The sequence below is a fragment of the Curcuma longa genome, chromosome 2, assembly GCF_044706935.1.
Source record: "Curcuma longa cultivar G26 ecotype Majalengka, Jawa Barat chromosome 2, ITB_CL_G26_1.1, whole genome shotgun sequence".
Taxonomy (NCBI): Eukaryota; Viridiplantae; Streptophyta; class Magnoliopsida; order Zingiberales; family Zingiberaceae; genus Curcuma; species Curcuma longa.
Genome location: NC_133862.1, coordinates 8,230,121 through 8,252,580, shown reverse-complemented (window position 1 = coordinate 8,252,580; position 22,460 = coordinate 8,230,121). Strand labels below are relative to the sequence as shown.

Sequence of the window (22,460 nt, the reverse complement as noted above, 5' to 3'; positions counted from 1 at the left end):
TGGTGGACCATATCTGTCCATCCTACTAACTTAGTGCGGGATGATATTACAACTATTTTAATATTATCAATCCATCACCATAATAATATCGATCTTTCCAAACCAACATTAATGTCGTGATGACCTCTTTTTTTTCAGTAAAAATGTGGAATTCATCACACCAACGGTCTTACACGGTCGGCCTCACGATCATCTATGAGGAGGTAAATTGAGAAGCTACAGTTGGACGACGGAGGAGGGCATTGCTTCGACTTCGCCAAGATTCGATCCTTGTCCACTTCAATAATTCTACTCTATCGTAACCAATTCAATTATATTTCGAGACTGATGCCAACCTCTCCATCGCATCTATACGTGGTGTTGATTTCTACAATTCAACATTACATGGAGGTTGATATATCTAATTCAACAACACTATTATTTTGATCTCCCATAGTGTTCTTGATCTTTTCAATTCGACACCTTAGTGGTGCTAATTGTTGGAATATGAATGAAAACAATGAAATGGAAGGATGGAAGAGAATCTCTCATATGAAAGAGTTTAGTCCCACATTAGTAGTTGAGGGGCAACTTGGTTGGTTTATATTGTATAACAAACAATGGGAACAAATGCAAGGGGAGAGACTCTCTCTCACGCTTGGCGCGCAAGGGAGTGCAAATCCAGGACCCGGATTGCATTGCTCGCAAGGCAACTTGTGTGAAGCGTCACTCGCGCTGTCGAATGTCGGACCGGTTAGGGCAGAATCCGCCCAAGCAGATGAACCAAACATTTTATCATTCCTTTCATTTTTGTACGGGTGGTTCCTGCAGAAAACGGACGTTTCGAATCAAGCCATCAATTCTACCATTAATCTCCAATTAATTGGAGATATGGTGCGTGGTTATAAAAGAGGCAACGATGGGAGTACACAAAAAGAGTATTCTCGATCCCTCGCTTCTCTTTCCCTTACTTCCCCTGTGATAGCCTACGGGTGTAATCAGTTCGCCAGGAACGATCTGTGCTTCATCGTTTCTCCGATTTTGTCGTTGTATCCTTGGAAACAGACGTCTGTCTTTACCTTTAAGCACCGCCGGAGAGGACGAATCTATTTTAAGGAAACTGCGTTGAACGCAGGCCTCGGCAACTCATCCGTCTCGCCACTCAACCACTCGGCTCAGCATCCTGCCCACTCGTCCACTCTGCTCAGCATCTTGCCTACTCGGCTCGGCAGTCGACCTCTCATCTCGGCTCGTCACTCGGCCACCTACCTCGGCAACTCGACTAGAGAGCTTGGCTCGCCAGTCGCCCACTCGGCCCAGCAACTTGCCTCGACACTCGGCCACTCGGCTCGACAGTCGCCCACTCGGCCCAGCAACTCGGCTCGGCATCTCGATCACTCAGCTAGGAAGTCGGCAACTCGGCTCGGCTACTCAGCGTCTCGACCACTTGGTTTCTCGGCCACTCGGTTCGGTGACTCGACCACTCGGCGTCTCAACCACTCGGCCACTCGACCACTCAGCCACTCAGCCACTCAGCTACTTAGCCACTCAGCTCTATCCGACACAAGATTAGACAACACTAATTCCTTCTAAACAGAAAGTATCGATTTATTTAACACAGTACTACAATAGTATTGATTTATTCAACACGGTACCTTAAGCCTAAAAACTACTCTTGCACACCTGCGTTACATTCCTTAGACACCTTTCTTCTTCTTCTCCTTGGCTCGAATATAAAAGGGATGCATTGCTTACAAATATAGATCTTCTCTCGCAAGCGTTGGCGTAGGCACCAGCACCAGCGGCCGGGCCTTCTTCATCACGATCCCAAACTTCTCCTCCATGTCCTCCTCCGCCGCTTCCTTATTCCCCTCCCGCCGCCTGCCACTCGAACGAGTGCACCAGCGTCGCCACCATGTACGCCACCATCCGCTCCGCCATCGCCATCCCCGCGCATATCCTCCGCCCCGACCCGAACGGCAGGTACCTGAAGTCGTTGCCGCTGAAGTCCCAGCTCTGCTTCCCCGCCTCGCCGCCGCCGGCGAACCTCTCCGGCCTGAACTCCAGAGGATCCGGCCAAATTTCTGGGTCCCGGTGGATGGCCCACACGTTTGACAAAGACCCTGGCGCCGGCGGGAACGGTGTAGCCGCCGATGACGCAGGCGGCGCTGGGGCAGTGGGGGACCATCAGCGGGAGGGCTGGGTGAAGGCGGAGCACCTCCTTGATGACGGCAGCGAGGTAGGGGAGCCGGGAGATGTGGGACTCTTCGACGACGGCATCGCGACCCACCACGGAGTTCAGCTCCGCCTGGACTCGCCGGAGGATCTCGGGCTTCCGTACTATCTCCGCCATGGTCCACTCTACCGTGTTGGATGAGGTCTCTGTTCCGCCCACCACCATGTCCTGCCAAATTGTTAATTTTTAATAAAAAATATTCACATAAAATTAATTTTAGAAGTATTTTTAAAATAATTATTTATAAAAATATAATTGATTAATTGTTTGATATTTTAGTGCTTTTTTTGGTATTTATAAAAATTATGTGGTCTCTAGGATTCGTCTTCCTCGACGAATCAGAACAGCGACACGTCACCATGAGCAGAGCTTTGACGTTGGTCATGGTGAATGGCGTCTTCCCGTCGCCGCCCTCCTTCTCCAGCCTCAGCATCATCTCCAAGAAGTCTTTTCCTCTGCCGCCGTCTTGCTTCTTCCTTTTCCTCGATCTCGATGATCCTCCTCGAAGATTTGGTCGAAGCGGCGCAGGAGCATCCGCATCTGGCGCTGGATCTTCTGCAGAATCCTCATCCACGCCACCGCCGGGAAGAAGTCCGATACGTTGGGGCGCCCCAGGAGCTCGGTGATCTCCGCCACCAGCTTCCGGAATTCCCTTCCCAACTCGATGCTCCTCGTCGCCCTCGTCGCCGTCCTCCAGCGCGCCGCCCCACAGCGTCCTCGTCACCGCGTTCATCGTCGCCAGGAAAATCTCCACGCCGACATCCACCGCGCTCCCGGCCCGCGACCGGATTCTTTGCACCGAAGCCCGCACCTCCCGACGACGTAGCGCGTAGACGGCGTCGAGCCCCGCGGGGCCTAGCATCTCGCGGACGCAGACGCGGCGCAGCATCCGCCACGTGGGGCCGTAAAGGGCTCCACGCGATTTCGGCGTCGCCGCCGTAGGCGATGATGCGGCCGGCGGCGGGGACGTCACGGTTGGCGAAGACGGCGTCGTTGTCGCGGAGCACTTCGCGAGCGATGGCGGGCGAGGAGATGACGACGGCGAGCTTGCCTCCGAGGCGGAGGCTGAAGATGGGGCCGTGGGCGCGCGCGAGGCGGGCGAAGTGGGCGTGCAGGTCGGCGTGGAGGAAGGGGAGGCTGCCGAGGAGGGGGATGCCGCGAGGGCCGGGTGGCAGAGGAGGATCATGGCGGCGGCGGTTGAAGAGGGCGGCGAGGAGGAAGGCGAAGGCGCAGAAGAGGACGACGTTCCCAATGACCTCCATGGATTATGGATATGGCCACTGACTTCCTCCAATCGATTTGCTGTGGCTGTGGATTTTGTTCAGGCGAGCAGCAACGAAGATGTTCCAGTACGTTTTGACGATTTGATCATTATATGTAGCAGTGAAAATGCTGCGTTTATCTAAACCAACATCTAATGTGGTGCCGACCTCTCCATCGAATCTGCGGTGTTGATTTCTCTATCTCTTCTGTATTTTTTTTGTACCATCATTTATAAAAAATAAATTAAAAAATTATAATTAACTACAGTAGAATTATTGATTTCTCCAACTCAACATTACATTATGAGATAAATGAGCTATTATGAGCGCCGGCTTCCTACGTGTCCATGCGCGCCGACCGCCGACCTTCACTCGCTTCCGCTGTCCGTTCATCATCGTCTGACCACCGACGACTGCCGGACCGGATCCGTTGGAACCGCAATTCGCGGCGCACATTCCGGCATCGAATTCCGGCCGCATTGGATCGGAATCCGACCGGAATTCCGGCCGAAATAAGGCAACAGTGCCTAGCGCCACTGTCGGCCGGAAAATCCGGCCGGATTCCGGCCGAAATCGCCGCCAGACACTGGCGGCCGATTTCGACCGGATTCCGACCGAATCGGAGCCGGACTCCGGCCATCGCCGGACCGCCTGCGAGTTGCGGTTCCAACGGGTCCGGTCCGGCGGTCGACGATGGTCGGACGGCGATGAACGGGCGGCGTGAAGCGGCGAAGGTCCGAGGAGAAACATTGTGCTATCGGACGGCTCACGTTTATCGCGATCGCGGGCGGACGGCCGAGATCTAGGCGCTCACGGGGCGCGCACTGGGTGTCGCTCAGAATAGCAAGATTGTACATTATGATTTATATATTTACTTCAACGACATAGCTGAGTTGATTATGATGTAACTGATTTACAAAAGAGGATAAGAGTTTAAATATCGATGAAGCCGAGTAATATGTTTTTCCGTTGCGATCAACTGCAATTTCTAGATTTACTTTAGTTTGGAATCGTTAAGGCAACGAGTTCTACCTTTTGCAGAAAATATATTTAATTCAACAACACTACTATTTTGATTTTCCACAGTGTTGTTGATCTTTATATAGTTTCTTTTTACTTTAAACATAAACTTAAAAAGGCTTAATTGTTAGTATCGGTTACAACTGATTTCATTTGATTGTATGGAAACAAAAAATTCTTATGCATTGAGGCAACAAATGTGCTTTGCAAGTGAAGATCAAGCCATTTGCAACTGAGACTACCTTGAGGAAAAAACATTTGATGTTAGGTTCAAGCTGTTGAAGCATTGAATTCGTGAGTAATGATTTGTAACCCCACAATTAATTATGGTTAGGTAGATTGTACCTTTTCAGCTTGTTCTATGAATCATTGTGCTCTTTCAATCTGTTGAAGGCCAAGATGGCAAAGCATTGATTTTTCAAACATATCAACACTCACTCAATTCGTAATCTTTGGATCTAAAATGTTCTGCACCACTGTATTAGTAAATCCAGAGAAGAAGATGTTAGGTACGTAGCTAAGTCAAGTCACGTTGTAGGGGGAGAGGAGATTATGAGCTCACTAGTTCCAGAGGAGCGCGTGCATCGCCTCCTGCTCCTTCGCTGCTGCGGAGGGCTGGAACAAAGCCACGATTGTCTCGGCCTTGCGGCGGACGTAATAGCAACGTGATGGAGCTCCGCCAGCTCGGCCTTGCGGGAAGGTGCGTCGCCGCGGAGGAGCTCGAAGCCTCGAAGGCATTGGAGAGGTCGACGCAAGCGTTCCAGAGGCAGTATAGCTGAGCTTCCATAAATTGATCTTGACGGGCTCCGGGAGTTGGATGGCAGAGGCGAGTTGATTCAGGGAAGAAAGGGAGAGGCGGAGGCGGGCGGTGAGACCCGCCGGGGAGCAAGAGGGATCAAGGGATTCGGTTACCTGGACGGAGGACTCTACATCGTCGAGGAGAAGGCGGAGTACAGGCTGCGCCTCGTGGGAGTGGGAGCGGAGGTCCGGCGGATGAGGCCCTCGGGGCGATGCCCACCAGGAAGCGCAGGCAGTGGAAGCACATGTTGCATTTTCCTAGCGGTAGTTTCCATTTAAAAAAGAAGAAGATGTTTTATCATTTTTTAATTTTCTTAGAAAATAGTTTTTTTTATTTTTTAAAGAATGAGATAAAAAAAAATATAAAGTAAATAATAATTTATAAAAAAAATAAAAAAATAAAAAAATTATCAAACCAAACGGCCTCTAAATTTTTTGCTTGACATCGAATGCCACCATGTTCTAAAGTTGCAACCTCATGTTCTTCTAAGTTGTGGACCACCTATTTTCCAAAAAAAATTAACCTTTATATCAATTGACATAAAGTCATATCCTTGTCTTAGAGTTTGATAACCACTCTGGTACAACAACATTATTTTTCCTATTCCTTCTGGAACATAACTGAGTTGGTTACGACGAAATAGAATTGTAAAAAAAAAATTTCTAATTTTTTGAATTTATCAATGAGTTTTAGTTTTGATCATAACTCATTAACTGTCATAATCATCTAATTGAACTCAATTCAAGTATTTTAGATTTCTAACTTAACATCGAGTGTCAGCATGCCTAAGCCACACCTCATCACCTTCTAAGTTGCAGACCGTTTGTAAAAAATCAATTTTTATGTCAATTGACATAAAAGACATATCTTAACTAAAAGTCTGAGAATTAGACCGTTGCCTCTGGGGCATAGCTGAATTATTTATGACGCAGCAGAGTTACAGAAAAGGACAAAGGTTCAAATTCTGACGAAGCCAAGCAATACTCTCCTGTTGCGTCGTGATCAACTATAGTTTCTCGATTTACCTTCTCACATATGATTGTAAGGCCAACCGTGTGGGGCCACTAAAATGGCGGATTCCACCTTTTGCAGATTGAGTTAATTAATAACATCATCAAAACTTATTAATTGCCTTAAACAATCCTAATCAGACTCCATTTAAAAGTACTAGGTTACTAACTTGACAGTGAGTGTTGTCATGCTTTTCTTTTTCTTTTATAAAAAGGTGAAATCTGTCAACTCGGCAGCCCAACATGATCAATCCCACCACTATTTATAAAAAGGTAAATTGAGAAACTACAGTTGATAATTATGGAGAAAGATATTACCCGGCTTCATCGAGATTTGAATCATTGTCTTCTTTTGCAACTCTGTTCCGTCATAATCAACTTAGTTATACTGCGAAGATGAGTGTTGTCATGCTTTGAAGTCATTGTCACGTTGCCTTCTAAGCCATAGACCATCTATTTATAAAAAAATCCACTGCCAATTGTAAGATATTTTCCTTCAGTGAAATGATAAATTTAGAATAGTGAACTACTAAACCAGTCTATTACGAGCATTTTTAAATTTATTTTGATAACCAATGAAAACATTTTATAGGATCAAATCAATCATCCTCAAAATTAATTGACTTGAAGATCTAGGTTGTTGAGCCACCCGTTGACCGTTGCAAGCACTTTCAGAATTATCTTAATGATTGATGAAAAATATCTAAAGACGGGATACTTGGTTCTAGTAAAAAATAAAACTTAATACTAGTAACTACTCTTGCACAACTGCATTACTTTCCTTAGACACCTTTCTTCTTCTCCTTGGCTCGCGAATATAAAAGGGATGAATTTCTTAGATGATATAAAAGCATTGCTTACAAATATAGATCTTCTCTCGCAAGCGTTGGCGTAGGCACCAGCACCAGCGGCCGGGCCTTCTTCATCACGATCCCGAACTTCTCCTCCATGTCCTCCTCCTCCGCCGCTTCCTTATTCCCCTCCGCCGCCTGCCACTCGAACGAGTGCACCAGCGTCGCCACCATGTACGCCACCATCCGCTCCGCCATCACCATCCCCGCGCATATCCTCCGCCCCGACCCGAACGGCAGGTACCTGAAGTCGTTGCCGCTGAAGTCCCAGCTCTGCTTCCCGGCCTCGCCGCCGCCGGCGAACCTCTCCGGCCTGAACTCCAGAGGATCCTGCCAAATTTCTGGGTCCCGGTGGATGGCCCACACGTTGACAAAGACCCTGGCGCCGGCGGGAACGGTGTAGCCTCCGATGACGCAGGTGGCGCTGGGGCAGTGGGGGACCATCAGCGGGAGGGCTGGGTGAAGGCGGAGCACCTCCTTGATGACGGCAGCGAGGTAGGGGAGCCGGGAGATGTGGGACTCTTCGACGACGGCGTCGCGACCCACCACGGAGTTCAGCTCCGCCTGGACTCGCCGGAGGATCTCGGGCTTCCGTACTATCTCCGCCATGGTCCACTCTACCGTGTTGGATGAGGTCTCTGTTCCGCCCACCACCATGTCCTGCCAAATTGTTATTTTTTTAATAAAAAATACTCAGATAAAAATTAATTTTAGAAGTATTTTTAAAATAATTATATATAAAAATATAATTGATTAATTGTTTGATATTTTAGTGCTTTTTTTGGTATTTATAAAAATAATTGTGGTCTCTAGGATTCGTCGTCTCGACGAATCAGACCAGCGACACGTGTAACGCACCATGAGCAGAGCTTTGACGTTGGTCATGGTGAATGGCGTCTTCCCATCGCCGCCCTCCTTCTCCAGCCTCAGCATCATCTCCAAGAAGTCTTCTCCTCTGCCGCCGTCTTGCTGCTTCCTTTTCCTCATCTTGATGATCTCCTCGAAGATTTGGTCGAAGCGGCGCAGGAGCATGCGCATCTGGCGCTGGATCCCCTGCAGATCCATCCACGCCACCGCCGGGAAGAAGTCCGAGACGTTGGGGCGCCCCAGGAGCTCGGTGATCTCCGCCACCAGCTTCCGGAATTCCCTTCCCACCTCGATGCTCCTCGTCGCCCTCGTCGCCGTCCTCCAGCGTGCTGCCCCACAGCGTCCTCGTCACGACGTTCATCGTCGCCAGGAACATCTCCACGCCGACATCCACCGCGCTCCCGGCCCGCGACCGGATTCTTTCAACCGAAGCCCGCACCTCCCGACGACGGAGCGCGTAGACGGCGTCGAGCCCCGCGGGGCCTAGCATCTCGCGGACGCAGACGCGGCGCAGCATCCGCCACGTGGGGCCATTAGGGTTCCACACGATTTCGGCGTCGCCGCCGTAGGCGATGATGCGGCCGGCGGCGGGGACGTCACGGTTGGCGAAGACGGCGTCGTGGTCGCGGAGCACCTCGCGAGCGATGGCGGGCGAGGAGACGACGACGGCGAGCTTGCTTCCGAGGCGGAGGCTGAAGATGGGGCCGTGGGCGCGCGCGAGGCGGGCGAAGTAGGCGTGCAGGTCGGCGTGGAGGAAGGGGAGGCTGCCGAGGAGGGGGATGCCGCGAGGGCCGGGTGGCAGAGGAGGATCATGGCGGCGGCGGTTGAAGAGGGCGGCGAGCAGGAAGGCGAAGGCGCAGAAGAGGATGACGTTCCCAATGGCCTCCATGGATTATGGATATGGCCACTGACTTCCGCCAATCGATTTGCTGTGGCTGTGGATTTTGTTCAGGCGAGCAGCAACGAAGATGTTCCAGTACGTTTCGATCATTATATATATTTATTTTTCATTTAAAAAAATAGCAGTGAAAATGCTGCGTTTATCTAAACCAACATTAACGTGGTGCCGACCTCTCCATCGAATCTGTGGTGTTGATTTCTCTACCTCTTTTGCATTTTTTTTCTCCCGTACGATCATTTTTAAAAAAATAAATTAAAAAATTATAATTAACCACAGTAGAATTATTGATTTCTCCAGCTCAACATTACATTGAGATTTATATATTCGCCACCAGAACATAGCTGATTTGATTATAATGGAGTAAATTCACTGAGAAGAGGACAAGAGTTTAAATATCGATGAAGCCGAGTAATATGCTTCTCCATTGTGATTAATTATAATTTTTCGATTTACTTCAGTTTGAAATCGTTAAGACGGCGAATTCTACCTTTTATAGAAGATATATTTAATTCAAAACACTACTATTTTGATTTTCCACAATGTTGTTGATATTTATATAGTTTCTTCTTACTTTAAAATTTGATTGTGTGGAAACAAAAAAATTCTTATGAATTGAGGCAACATATGTGCTTTGCAAGTGAAGATCAAGCCATTTGCAAGTGAGACTACGAGTGGTACCTTGAGGAAAAAACATTTGATGTTAGGTTCAAGCTGTTGAAGCATTGAATTCGTGAGTAATGATTTGTAACCCCACAATTAATTATGGTTAGGTAGGTTGTACCTTTTCAGCTTGTTCTATGAATCATTGTGCTCGATCAATCTGTTGAAGGCCAAGATGGCAAAGCATTGATTTTTCAAACGTATCAACACTCAATTAATAATCTTTGGATCTAAAATGTTCTGCACCACTGTATTAGTAATTCTCTAAGATGTCAGGTACATAGCTAAGTCAAGTCACGTTGTAGGGGGAGAGGAGATTATGAGCTCACTAGTTCCAGAGGAGCGCGTGCATTGCCTCCCGCTCCTTCGCTGCTGCAGAGGGCTGGAACAAAGCCACGACTGTCTCGGCCTTGCGGCGGACCGAATAGCGACGTGACGGAGCTCCGCCAGCTCGGCCTTGCGGGAAGGTGCGTCGCCGCGGAGGAGCTCGAAGGCATTGGAGAGGTCGATACAAGCGTTCCAGAGGCGGTAGCTGAGCTTCCATAAATGTATCTTGACGGGCTCTGGGAGTTTTGATGGCAGAGGCGAGTTGATTCAGGGAGGAAAGGGAGAGAGGCGGAGGCGGGCGGCGAGACCCGCCGGGGAGCAACAGGGATCGAGGGATTCGGCTACCTTGACGTAGGACTCTACATCATCGAGGAGGAGGCGGAGTACAGGTTGCGCGTCCGTGGGAGTGGAGCGGAGGTCCGGCGGATGAGGCCCTCGGTGATGCCCACCAGGGAGCGCAGGCAGTGGACAGGCAGTGGACGCACATGTTGGTCGGGTTGGGCTACATCGCCATTGTGCCTACCGTATGTGCCGTCATGAACATGCCCGGTTGCTCTATCGGCGGCTCGACTTTAGGGTATAGAAGAAGAAGCGGAAAACGCTATAGCGCATTTTTACATTTTCTATTTTCTGGCGGTAGTTTCCATTTTTAAAAAATAATATTTTATTATTTTTTATTTTCTTAGAAAATACTTTTTTATTTTTTAATGAATGAGATTAAAAAATACAAAATAAACAATAATTTATAAAAATGAAAAATTACCAAACCAAAGGGTTTTTAAATTTTTTGTTTGGCATCGAGTGCCACCATGTTCTAAAGTTGCAACTTCATGTTCTTCTAAGTTGTGGACCACCTATTTAAAAAAAAAAAACTTTTATGTCAATTGACATAAAGTCATATCCTTGTCTTAGGAGTTTGATAACCACTCTTGTACAACGACATTATCTTTCCTATTCTTTTGAACATACCTGAGTTGTTCGAATCCTGACGAAGTCAGGCAATACCCTCTTATGTCGTGATCAACTGCAGTTTCTCGATTTACCTCCTCATAGATGATCGTGGAGCCGATGGTGTGAAACCGTTAAGATGGCGCATTCCACCTTTAGCAAAAGAACATAACTAAGTTAGTTATGACAAAATAGAGGTGCAAAAGAAGAATTTCTAATTTTTTGAATTTACCAATGAGTTTTAGTTTTGATCATAACTCATTAACAGTCATAATCATCTAATTGAACTCAATTCAAGTATTTTAGATTTATAAGTTAACACCGAATTCATTAATAAATTATGGTCAAAACTTATTAATTGCCTTATAAACAATCCTAATCAGACTCCATTTAAATGTTCTAGGTTACTAACTTGACAGTGAGTGTTGTCATGCAACCTCATGTTCTTTTAAGTTGTGGACCACCTATTTTCAAAAAAATTTAACTTTTATGTCAATTGACATAAAGTCATATCCTTGTCTTAGAGTTTGATAAACACTCTTGTACAACAACATTATTTTTTTTATTCTCTCGAACATAGCTAAGTTAGTTACGACAAAATATAATTACAAAAGAAAAATATCTAAATATAATTGCAAAAGAAAAATATCTAATTTTTTGAATTTATCAATGAGTTTTAGTTTTGATCAATTAATGGTCATAATCATCTAATTGAACTCAATTCAAGTATTTTAGATTTCTAACTTAACACCGAATTCATTAATAAATTATGATCAAAATTTATTAATTATCTTAAACAACTCCATTTAAATGTACTAGGTTACTAACTTGACTGTGAGTGTTGTCATGCTTTTCTTTCTCTTAAGTAAAAAAGTAAAATTCGTCACCTCAGCGGCTCTACACCTTCGGCCCTACAACCATTTGCGAGAAAGTAAATTGAGAAACTGCAATTGACCACGATGGAGAGTATTGTCCAACTTCATCAAGATTTGAATCCTTATCCTCTTATGTAACTATGTTCCATTGTAATCAATTTAATTAGCTATACCCCAAAAACTAGTGTTGTCATGCTTTGAAGTCACAGTCACGTTGTCTTCTATGCCATAGACCATCTATTTACAAAAAAATCCACTGCCAATTGGCACAAAGATATACCTTTTAATTAACTCACAATCTCACAAGCATTTACAACTCAATTTTCAACTTATAATGCATTGTAAGATATTTTTCTTCAGTGAAATGACAAATTTAGAATATTGAACTACTAAACCGTCTGCTGCTTGATAACCAATGAAAATTTTTTATAAGATGTCATCCTCAAAATTAACTAACTTGAAGAACTAGATTGTTGAGCCACTCGTTGACCTGCGAGTTATTCTGATGATTGATGAAAAATTATGATCAACCATTGCAAATACTTTCAAATTTATTTTGATGACCGATCAAAAATATCTAAAGACGGGATAATTGGTTCTAGTAAAAAAAAAAACTTAATCCTAATAACTACTCTTGCACAACTGCATTACTTTGCATTTCTTACGAGTATAGATCTTCTCTAGCAAGCGTTGGCGTAGGCACCAGCACCAGCGGCCGGGCCTTCTTCATCACGATCCCAAACTTCTCCTCCATGTCCTCCTCCGCCGCTTCCTTATTCCCCTCCGCCGCCTGCCACTGGAACGAGTGCACCAGCGTCGCCACCATGTACGCCACCATCCGCTCCGCCATCACCATCCCCGCGCATATCCTCCGCCCCGACCCGAACGGCAGGTACCTGAAGTCGTTGCCGCTGAAGTCCCAGCTCTGCTTCCCGGCCTCGCCGCCGCCGGCGAACCTCTCCGGCCTGAACTCCAGAGGATCCTGCCAAATTTCTGGGTCCCGGTGGATGGCCCACACGTTGACAAAGACCCTGGCGCCGGCGGGAACGGTGTAGCCGCCGATGACGCAGGTGGCGCTGGGGCAGTGGGGGACCATCAGCGGGAGGGCTGGGTGAAGGCGGAGCACCTCCTTGATGACGGCGGCGAGGTAGTGGAGCTGGGAGATGTGGGACTCTTCGACGACGGCGTCGCGACCCACCACGGAGTTCAGCTCCGCCTGGACTCGCCGGAGGATCTCCGGCTTCCGTACTATCTCCGCCATGGCCCACTCTACCGTGTTGGATGAGGTCTCCGTTCCGCCCACCACCATGTCCTGCCAAATTGTTATTTTTTTAATAAAAAATAGCCAGATAAAATTAATTTTAGAAGTATTTTTAAAATAATTATTTATTAAAAAAATATAATTGATTAATTGTTTGATATTTTAGTGCTTTTTTGGTATTTATAAAAATTTCGTGGTCTCTAGAATTCGTCTGTCTTGACGAATCAAAACAGCGACACGTGTAACGCACCATGAGCAAAGCTTTGACGTTGGTCATGGTGAATGGCGTCTTCCCATCGCCGCCCTCCTTCTCCAGCCTCAGCATCATCTCCAAGAAGTCTTCTCCTCTGCCGCCGTCCTGCTTCTTCCTTTTCCTCATCTCGATGATCTCCTCGAAGATTTGGTCGAACCGGCGCAGGAGCATGCGCATCTGGCGCTGGATCCCCTGCAGATCCATCCACGCCACCGCCGGGAAGAAGTCCGATACGTTGGGGCGCCCCAGGAGCTCGGTGATCTCCGCCACCAGCTTCCGGAATTCCTTTCCCACCTCGATGCTCCTCTCGTCGCCGTCCTCCAGCGTGCTGCCCCACAGCGTCCTCGTCACCGCGTTCATCGTCGCCAGGAACATCTCCACGCCGACGTCCACCGCGCTCCCGGCCCGCGACCGGATTCTTTGCACCGAAGCCCGCACCTCCCGACGACGGAGCGCGTAGACGGCGTCGAGCCCCGCGGGGCCTAGCATCTCGCGGACGCAGACGCGGCGCAGCATCCGCCACGTGGGGCCGTTAGGGTTCCACACGATTTCGGCGTCGCCGCCGTAGGCGATGATGCGGCCGGCGGCGGGGACATCACGGTTGGCGAAGACGGCGTCGTGGTCGCGGAGCACCTCGCGAGCGATGGCGGGCGAGGAGATGACGACGGCGAGCTTGCTTCCGAGTCGGAGGCTGAAGATGGGGCCGTGGGCGCGCGCGAGGCGGGCGAAGTAGGCGTGCAGGTCGGCGTGGAGGAAGAGGAGGCTGCCGAGGAGGGGGATGCCCCGAGGGCCGGGGGGCAGAGGAGGATCATGGCGGCGGCGGTTGAAGAAGGCGGCGTGGGTGAGGGCGGCGAGGAGGAAGGCGCAGGCGAAGCCGCAGAAAAGGACGACGTTCCCAATGACCTCCATGGATTGTGGATCTGGTCACTTCCTCCGATCTATTGGATGTGTCTGTGGATTTTGTTCTGGCGAGCCCGATCTGACAAAGTGCATACGGCGATCAATTCAGATGGATGTGGAAATTTTTTTTTTACTACATCGTAATTGGGGATTAAATCGTGGATTCTAAGTTACAATTCGAGCAGCAGTGAAGATGTTCTACGTTTTGACGATTTGATCATTATATGTATTTAGTTTTCATTAAAAAAAATAGCAGTGAAAATGCTGCGTTTATCCACAGGATGTGAATAATATTTAACACTATAATAATCATATTTTCATACACGCTACAATATTTTATAAATCGTGTTGATAATTATTTTATTTTTTCTTTATTTTTATATGAATCAGGATTGATGTGGTAAGTCTTGGTTCGCCTGAGGTGGAGCGGTCGGTCAATAGATCGTCCAACCTGATCGGCTTCGGGCTCCACGGTCAAGGTAGCCAAGCCCTGTCAAGCATGATCCTAAAAGTCAATAGATTGGCCGACGTGGCAGGCTCCAGGGCTCACGGTCAAATTATTGATACCCTCAGTCAAGGTGACAGGCTAGACCATCTTCCGGGAGCACGCTCAGCCGGTTCAGGCTGATCCGGCTGGTATTCTGTGGCCCGGCCATCCCTATACGGAATGAGGTTCACCCTGCCATCATCATCTATGGTGTCTCCTGGGTGTCAGTTACACTGCCAGATCATCTCCCGGGAGATATTTCGCTAAACCCCCTTCTTATATCCCGGCCATCATCTCATATCACACAGACCGTTCTACTAACATGGAGAATGATCATTCTCAAACACCTCCTGCCTCCCCGGCTCACTTCCCGGGATATGCCTCGTGTAATTTGCTCGCTGTATCCATACTGCTTAGTTGTCCGGCCATCCCTCCGCGGCGCATGGCTTGCCCGGCTAATATTAAGCATGATCAGTCCCGAGCTTAACTTACTGCCCGAGTGCATTTCCCAGGACTCCCACCACTCAACCAACCTCGACTGGGTTTGCATGCTCATTGTAGTACGGCTTGGCACGTTGCCCGGCTACTCACCCACGGTGCATGGTTAGCCCGGGCAACACGCACCACAACTGGTCCCTTGTAAGCCTGATCGTTGCTAGTCTCGGGTATCTCCCCATTTCGACAGCAATCCTAGCTCGAGCCTGGTTAAGCTCGAGTCCGGTTAACCTTACTGACAAAGGAGCAGGCGAACTAGCATGCAGGGAGAAGGTCATACTCGTGTCTCCACGATCCTCCTCTCCGAGGCTGCCATTTTCCCATTTTTGGCAAAACGACAAGAGTAAGGTACATTGCCACGCTGGAAGACGGTTACAGACATGTCGCCTCTGTTCCTTTGATACCATCCTTCTGGCACGGTGGTCAGACAGCATCAAGTACTGTCCCCCCGGATACCATCAAAGCCTACGTCCGTTGGCAGATAGAAGGTTCCCTTCACAGGTATATCAGTTCTCACGCAGGTATAACCAAGGCATCGAATCTCTTGGATACTCACTACTGTTCTCTTCATTTTACTACTACTACTTCCTCCGCTGAAAACCTAACTTGAGCGTCGGAGTGGCCTGCCGGGATCTCCCGGCGCCAGCTAATCCGTTCGTTCTTCAGTGATCTTGCAGGTCCCTTTCTTCTTCGGGCCCGCACAGGTTGAGGTGGCATATCCTTATTCGGAGGGTTGATTGTCGTCGATTTTTAGCCGGAACAAGGATCCTCTTCCTTCTATCTTTATTTCTCAAACACGACACCATCTTTCAATTCAAGCGACTTTTTTGTTTCCAATTTATAATCATTATCGATATTAAAAAACGCACTTAATTCTAAGAATATCATCCAACTTCTAAAACTTTCAAACCTAATACTATCCTAGTCATCCGAACTGCACATTGAGTTTGTAGTTGCCTAGTACTGATTTCTCCCATTCTTCAGTAAAGATAGAATTTAATACTTCAACAATCCTACACGATCAGTGTTACGATCATCGATGAGAAAATACATTATTTCAACTTCACCGAAATTCGATTCTTGCTCATCGAGTTTGTAGTTGTCAAGTATTGCTTTCTCCAACTCAATATTATATTGGGGTTGATCTCTCTCCCATCTAGTAATACTATTTAATCCGATTGAAATCAGGATGGATTAACGATGAACAAAAAATTCAAAAGCACATATGGAGCGATGAGTCTACAGTGAGGAAAAGATTGATGGACTAAAATTAGAGCAATGTCTTTATTGTTTATATCTTATATTACTTGCGCTTTATCATATATTGCACTTACAAGAAAGAAGGTTAAAGAGGTTGATGTGGACTTAAATGAGACCCTCCGTACACTCAATTTAGACATTATAGGAGAATATAACAAATAGATGAGACAATGTAGAATAATGTAGTTTTCGATGTCAGTATTATTATCTTATATATAAGAGAAAAATGATGAAAAATTATCTCATGTTTTTCTAAAGGGTACACCTATATCATTGTCGTTTTCCCTTGTCTTTTTTTTCAAAGGACGCACCTATATCATCGTTGCTTTTCTCTTGTCTTTGTAATTGTTATCGTTATGCTCAAGTTTGGGCTCTTATAGTCTTCGACTCCCAAATGTAGTTCGAGTTCAGACTCTCGAACCCTCAACATCCGAGTAATCGGGCAATTGGGTGCTCAAACAATCAACTCTTGAGTGCTCGGGCGATGAGTGCTTGGGCAATGGCTGACCTAGGTGAGTAGCATCTATTTTGGAAAAAGTGAGTCCCACCGTTAGGTTAGATATTGTATTCGATTACATTGCAAGACCTTTGAAAAGAGTGGATCCCACTTTGAATATGGTGCTTGACACCATTATATGTCTTTTGGAAGGAGTTGATCCCACCTTTGATGAATGGTATAATGCTCAATCATATTGCCCACTCAACGCCTTACTTCGCCGAAGGGAGAGTCGTTCTTTCCGAAATCTACGCTCATCCTCATCGACAACTAGACCCTTCGAGACCTCACTGGACTCCACACTCGCTAAATTGTGCATTGCGACATCAATCCCACCAACCTCCTCATCAACTCGGCCGGCATGATCAAGCCTTGGGTTGGTGGTGTTGGAATTGCACGACGGTCACTTCTCGTGTATGGGGAGACAATCAGGAGTGGTAACAGAGGGTGTGATAGCTAGGTGCTTGAGTACTCGAGAGTTTGGCGCTCACAACCCATTCGAGCTTGAGCAATTGGGCACGTGAGAGCGTAACCCATTTGGGCTCGGTAGTGGACCATGTCGGTCCACCATACTAACTTTAGTGTGGGATGGTATTACTACTATTCTAATATTTTTAATCCATCACCATAATAATATCGATCTTTCCAAACCAACATTAATGTGGGGTTGGCCTCTCCATCGCATCTCTGTATATCTAATTCAACAACACTATTATTTCGATTTTCCACAGTGTTGTTGATCTAATTTCGTTTAAACAGAAGCATAATAGTATTGATTTATTCAACACAGTACTACAATAATTATGATTTCTCTAAAACAGCACCATTGTCTTGCTGAATCAATAATTAACACTAAATCATATCTCTTGGAGTCTCACAATCACTATTTTGCAGCAACCACTATATTTTCTACACCCCTTCTTTATCTCTATGCTCTAGTTTTAATTTATTTATTTTATTTCAAGATCTATCAATAAATTTTAGTTAAAATATATTGATGAGCTTAATCATCTTTGATTAGATCAAATCTAAGTGTATTAGGTTTCTAATTTGACATTGAGTGTAACCCTTACGCCTTATTTGGATAGGATGAGCGAAGGTTTATTAACGGAAAGGGAAGAGAAGTATTTATGTTCTCTTTGTTTAGGAGGAATGGAAAGTTCATTAATGTAATATGTGTTATCTTGTTTAGGAGGAAAGAAAAGAGAATGAAGATTAAATATATAAAATTATAAGAATACCTTTATTTCTTAAAATAAATCTACATGTGCAAAAATATATATATATAGCTCATTAAATCTGTGGAGGTAAGATTTTTCTTATCAAAATCACCTTGTGAGATCAATTAAAATTAATATTTATAATTTAAATAAATAATTTTTCTAAAAAATAATGAGTAGACATATAATAAATATGTGAAATATAAATTCTGTATACTTTGACATGATAAAGGATAAATCAATATTTTATATATATTTATATAAAAATTTATTGATATAAGAATAAATGAAAACATCATACTCAATTAGAAAATTTTAAATTAAATAAATTATTTAAAAATTAATATTTTAAAATAGAAATAAAAATAAAATAAATAATATTTAAAATTATCTTTCCGTTTCTTACCTCCTAGATTCCTAGATTGAAGTATAAGAAAATCTCTTTTTAATAGGCAAAAAAAATTAAAATTTATCTTTTCTTGTCCTTCCCTTGTCTTAGCTCACTTCTTTCTTCAATTACTTTTTTTAAACAAATAAATATAAAAAATAAACGAGAAAATAATTAGTAAAATCCAAAAAATATTAAAAATTTAATTTTTTAATATTAACAATTTTTTTCAAATTATTTAAAATGTTAGCATTTAAAAAAGTCACGAAGCAAAGCAGACCGATGACAAAAGTCCGTCAACGGCTTGGATCGTCATCTACAAAATCTGGCTCAAAGTAGGGTCCACGGCTCCCTTCAAAAGTTGGAACGTGAACAACTCGACTGGTTACCCGCGTTTCTACGTGCTCCCAATCGCAGGGCCCGCTTGTTTTGGTCGGGTATAGTTAATGGGAAAAGATTTTCAATCCCTCTAAATCCCATGAGCATTGCTTTTATCTTTTTTGCTTCTGTGAAAAAAGGGCTTCTGTTCTTCTGGGATTCGAGCGCGAGGAGACCGGATCGGAGTTAGGGAAGGCGTCGCAATGAGGGGCACGAAGCGGCGGATCCACGAGGTGGCGGCGTGGGTGAAGCGGCAGCCGCCGAAGGTGAAAGCGTTCCTCTGTGTGGTGGCGGGCATGGCCGCCCTCGTCTTCCTCCGCTGCATCGTCCACGACCACGACAACCTGTTCGTCGCAGCTGAGGCCGTCCACGCCCTAGGGATCTCCGTCCTGATCTACAAGCTCACCAAAGAGAGGACTTGCGCCGGTGCCCGCCCTCTTTCCCCCTTCTATTTGTTTTTTCTCCTTCTCGATATTTCATCTAGTACTAAAAAAAGCCCTAAACACTGACTGGAAATACTCTTTTTTTTCTCATTCCAACTTTAATTACTAATTTTTATTTTCTTTCCCAGAGAAAAAAATTGTATTCATTTAGGTTAGGGCTCATCTTTTGGTTCTTCATTCAATTTTTCCTACTCATAAACTTTATCACTTTGATTGCTAATTTGGATTTAAATGGGGGAAAACAATGCTTCTGATCTTATAGTCTTTATGTAAGTTCATCTTCAGATAGTTGAACACATCGTGCTTGTTTCCAATACGATTCTTTTTTATGTATGTAGATTTATGGATTTATATTGATTCCGTACTTTCTTAATTTTCAGGGCTTTCACTGAAATCTCAGGACTTAACAGCCTTATTTTTAGCTGCTAGATTATATTGCAGCTTAGTGATGGAATATGATATACACACTCTGCTAGATACTGCTACACTCGCTACTACTCTTTGGGTTATTTACATGATTCGGCTTAGATTGAAGACAAGTTACATGGAGGATAAGGATAACTTTGCTATATCTTATGTGGTGAGACATCTCTCGAGATTATGGAAATCTTAGTTCGATGAAACATTATATACACACTAGTTAGCTTTATTCTACTACATCGTCTCTTGCTCTTCCATTTATGAAATGTATCAATTTTACTTGTTTCGACATTAGTAAACACTATAATGTGATTATGGTTCACCCAAAGGAAATAACTGCATTGTCTTCTCTAAACATCAGAGGAAGGAAAAAAGTAGTGTTTTCTGAACTGTTGATTGCAAGATCTAACCTGTACTTTATATCAGTTAGTCTCTCCTTAAGTTTCAAAAACCTCTTATGTAGCCCAAACGTGGATTTGATGCAAATTGAGTTAACTGTTTAATCCTTCTTAGCTCTAGCATATGTTTGCTTTGTTGATCATGCTATATCTATGAAGTTTTTTAGTTGGCATGCTTTGTCAACGTCCATATTAAATTTATTAAACTCAATCCTTTATTGTAAGGTTTGTTGATTTAATGTATGGGGATTTGGGTAAACATAGCTTTACTTGGATGATTTATATAAATTTTATTAGAATGTTGATTCTGAAAAATGATTGAGCATACTACCTAAGTTAACATTCTGCATGGCCATTATCATTGAAACGAACTAAACATTGGTCAATTCTGGTTTCATTGATGATTATATATGTTACAAGCTCGAAGTTTGGCTTGATTAAACATCAACTACATTTCATTTCTTTTAAGTTCAAGTTTTTTTCCCCCTCTTCAATGATTTCAAAACTTGTCTCTTTTGATCATAAATAGCTTGCATGTTTTTACAAGATCTGATGAAAATTTCCTTTAATTCTATAATTGTAGATTGTGCCTTGTGCTTTGTTAGCGCTTGCAGTTCATCCTTCAACTTCACATAATATTTTCAATCGGATTTGTTGGGCCTTTTGTGTTTATTTGGAAGCTGTTTCAGTGTTGCCCCAGTTACGACTGATGCAGAACACAAAGGTAAGACCTAAATTGTCAGATCTTTGCATATTCAGAAATAAAATCTCAAATTTATGTATACTTTTCAGATTGTGGAACCATTCACGGCTCACTATGTTTTTGCTCTTGGGATTGCGAGATTCCTAAGCTGTGCTCATTGGGTCCTTCAGGTCTGGTTATTTTGGACTTGTATATTACTAATGCCACCCATAATATCTTTCTGTACCTGTTTGTTGTCTAGTATCTTGAAGCCTATTGGTTTCCACTTTTCAAAATAGTAGTTAGCGTGTGGTATAGAGTCATATATTCAGTATTCAAACAAATTCAAACAACTCTTGGGATTTCACAATACATTCTTGGGTTCCTTGTTCAGACCTAATAGAATTTAGGTTGCTTTTGCATGTTCCATAACACCTGATTGTGAAATATATATTTAATAAGGTAATCAAACAATGAAGTATTTGCCATTTTCTAGTGTTTTTAGCTTCATGCTGTATTAGAAGTATTTCTCTCTGTCTAGCAGTAGGCCACCTATTATAATTTAGCAATGACCATTATGAAATTTTTTTCGCATGAAACCTAATACTGAACACTTGCTTAGGTGCAAATTTCTAACATTCTGAGCACATACAGACTTGACATAGTCATTAGATTTCAAAAGGAAATAAAAAAAAAACAATAAGGAAATTGAAGGAGCTCAGAACTCTTTTATAAACATGAGATCATGACTTAGGAAGAGACCACTATGCAATGAAAACACAAGGTGAATAGACCAGGAGCTTACTCAAACAGAAGGAAAGTGTAAATATTTGAATGCTATTTCTCGTCTATGATCTCCAGCACTAGGACCAGTTCCCCTTATAGTGCCAAAGACAATATTTCACAGAAAATGTATCAGTTGGATCTATCAGAGCAATGCGAAAAGGATGCTAGGAAGATAAAAGAAAAAAAAAAGAACTTCACAATCAAGAGTTAAGGATTCAAATGAGCTAAACAATTGAAATAGCAAATAATCTGATTCACTTGTGCTGGCAACTGTCATGATCAACTTAACATTTGCCTCAGCTGAATATTATAGTTAAACTGTAAATATTCTCAAATCCAACAAATTGTTTTCTAGGTTCTGGATACCCGCGGAAGATTGTTGACAGCTCTGGGGTATGGCTTGTGGCCATCCATGGTGCTTCTTGCTGAAATTGTTCAAACTTTCATCCTTGCTGATTTCTGTTATTACTATGTAAAAAGGTAATTAGTGTTTTCTTTTCTTCTAGTGTTGAGTTTCCATTGAAGATTTTTACTTCTGCCCATTTCATTTGATTTCATTTCATCATTCGTTTCTCCTGCAGTCTTGTTGGTGGACAACTGGTGCTAAGGCTTCCTTCTGGTGTAGTATGATCACTTAACACACACAGTTAGAGTTATGACATAGAAATCCTTTTTCATGTGTTGTGTTGCTACTCCTATAGGCCTTCTAGTTAAAGGTAAGTCTTCTTTTTCCACATTTATTTAGATAAACTGAATTCGGACATTGCATGACACTGTCATTTTCCACATAGAATATCTTACATTTTTAATGATTGATCTTTAATGCTAACGTCAAACTTTGTCCGGTGTGTTTTTGGT

General features: G+C 44.2%; 2 protein-coding genes and 2 pseudogenes across 2 annotated transcripts; 1 reads left to right on the top strand and 3 right to left on the bottom strand.

The window, feature by feature from the left end:
• Window positions 1-1,589: 1,589 nt before the first annotated feature.
• LOC141822238 (flavonoid 3'-monooxygenase CYP75B137-like) lies at window positions 1,590-3,570 on the bottom strand (annotated as a pseudogene).
• Window positions 3,571-6,992: 3,422 nt separating this feature from the next.
• LOC141822082 (flavonoid 3'-monooxygenase CYP75B137-like) lies at window positions 6,993-8,926 on the bottom strand (annotated as a pseudogene).
• A 3,469-nt stretch (window positions 8,927-12,395) lies between these two features.
• On the bottom strand, window positions 12,396-14,207 carry LOC141821783 (flavonoid 3'-monooxygenase CYP75B137-like). The gene is made up of 2 exons (XM_074709145.1): window positions 13,247-14,207; window positions 12,396-13,047 (listed from the first exon to the last, which is right to left on the bottom strand). Exons 1-2 carry the CDS (start codon window positions 14,156-14,158, stop codon window positions 12,397-12,399), a joined length of 1,563 nt encoding a protein of 520 aa, XP_074565246.1. The 5' UTR covers window positions 14,159-14,207; the 3' UTR covers window position 12,396.
• A 4,814-nt stretch (window positions 14,208-19,021) lies between these two features.
• LOC141820456 (uncharacterized) lies at window positions 19,022-22,431 on the top strand. The gene is made up of 6 exons (XM_074707781.1): window positions 19,022-19,299; window positions 19,697-19,896; window positions 20,718-20,858; window positions 20,927-21,007; window positions 21,958-22,082; window positions 22,184-22,431. Exons 1-6 carry the CDS (start codon window positions 19,077-19,079, stop codon window positions 22,230-22,232), a joined length of 819 nt encoding a protein of 272 aa, XP_074563882.1. The 5' UTR covers window positions 19,022-19,076; the 3' UTR covers window positions 22,233-22,431.
• Window positions 22,432-22,460: the final 29 nt, after the last annotated feature.

Excerpts from the sequence above, each read along its gene's own strand:
- LOC141821783 (XM_074709145.1), bottom strand. The coding sequence starts at position 14,158 with ATGGAGGTCATTGGGAACGTCGTCCTTTTCTGCGGCTTCGCCTGCGCC. Across the intron at positions 13,048-13,246 it reads ACGTCAAAGCTTTGCTCATG|GACATGGTGGTGGGCGGAAC; the intron begins GTGCGTTACACG and ends ACAATTTGGCAG.
- LOC141820456 (XM_074707781.1), top strand. The coding sequence starts at position 19,077 with ATGAGGGGCACGAAGCGGCGGATCCACGAGGTGGCGGCGTGGGTGAAG. Across the intron at positions 19,300-19,696 it reads CAAAGAGAGGACTTGCGCCG|GGCTTTCACTGAAATCTCAG; the intron begins GTGCCCGCCCTC and ends CTTAATTTTCAG. Across the intron at positions 20,859-20,926 it reads GACTGATGCAGAACACAAAG|ATTGTGGAACCATTCACGGC; the intron begins GTAAGACCTAAA and ends TATACTTTTCAG.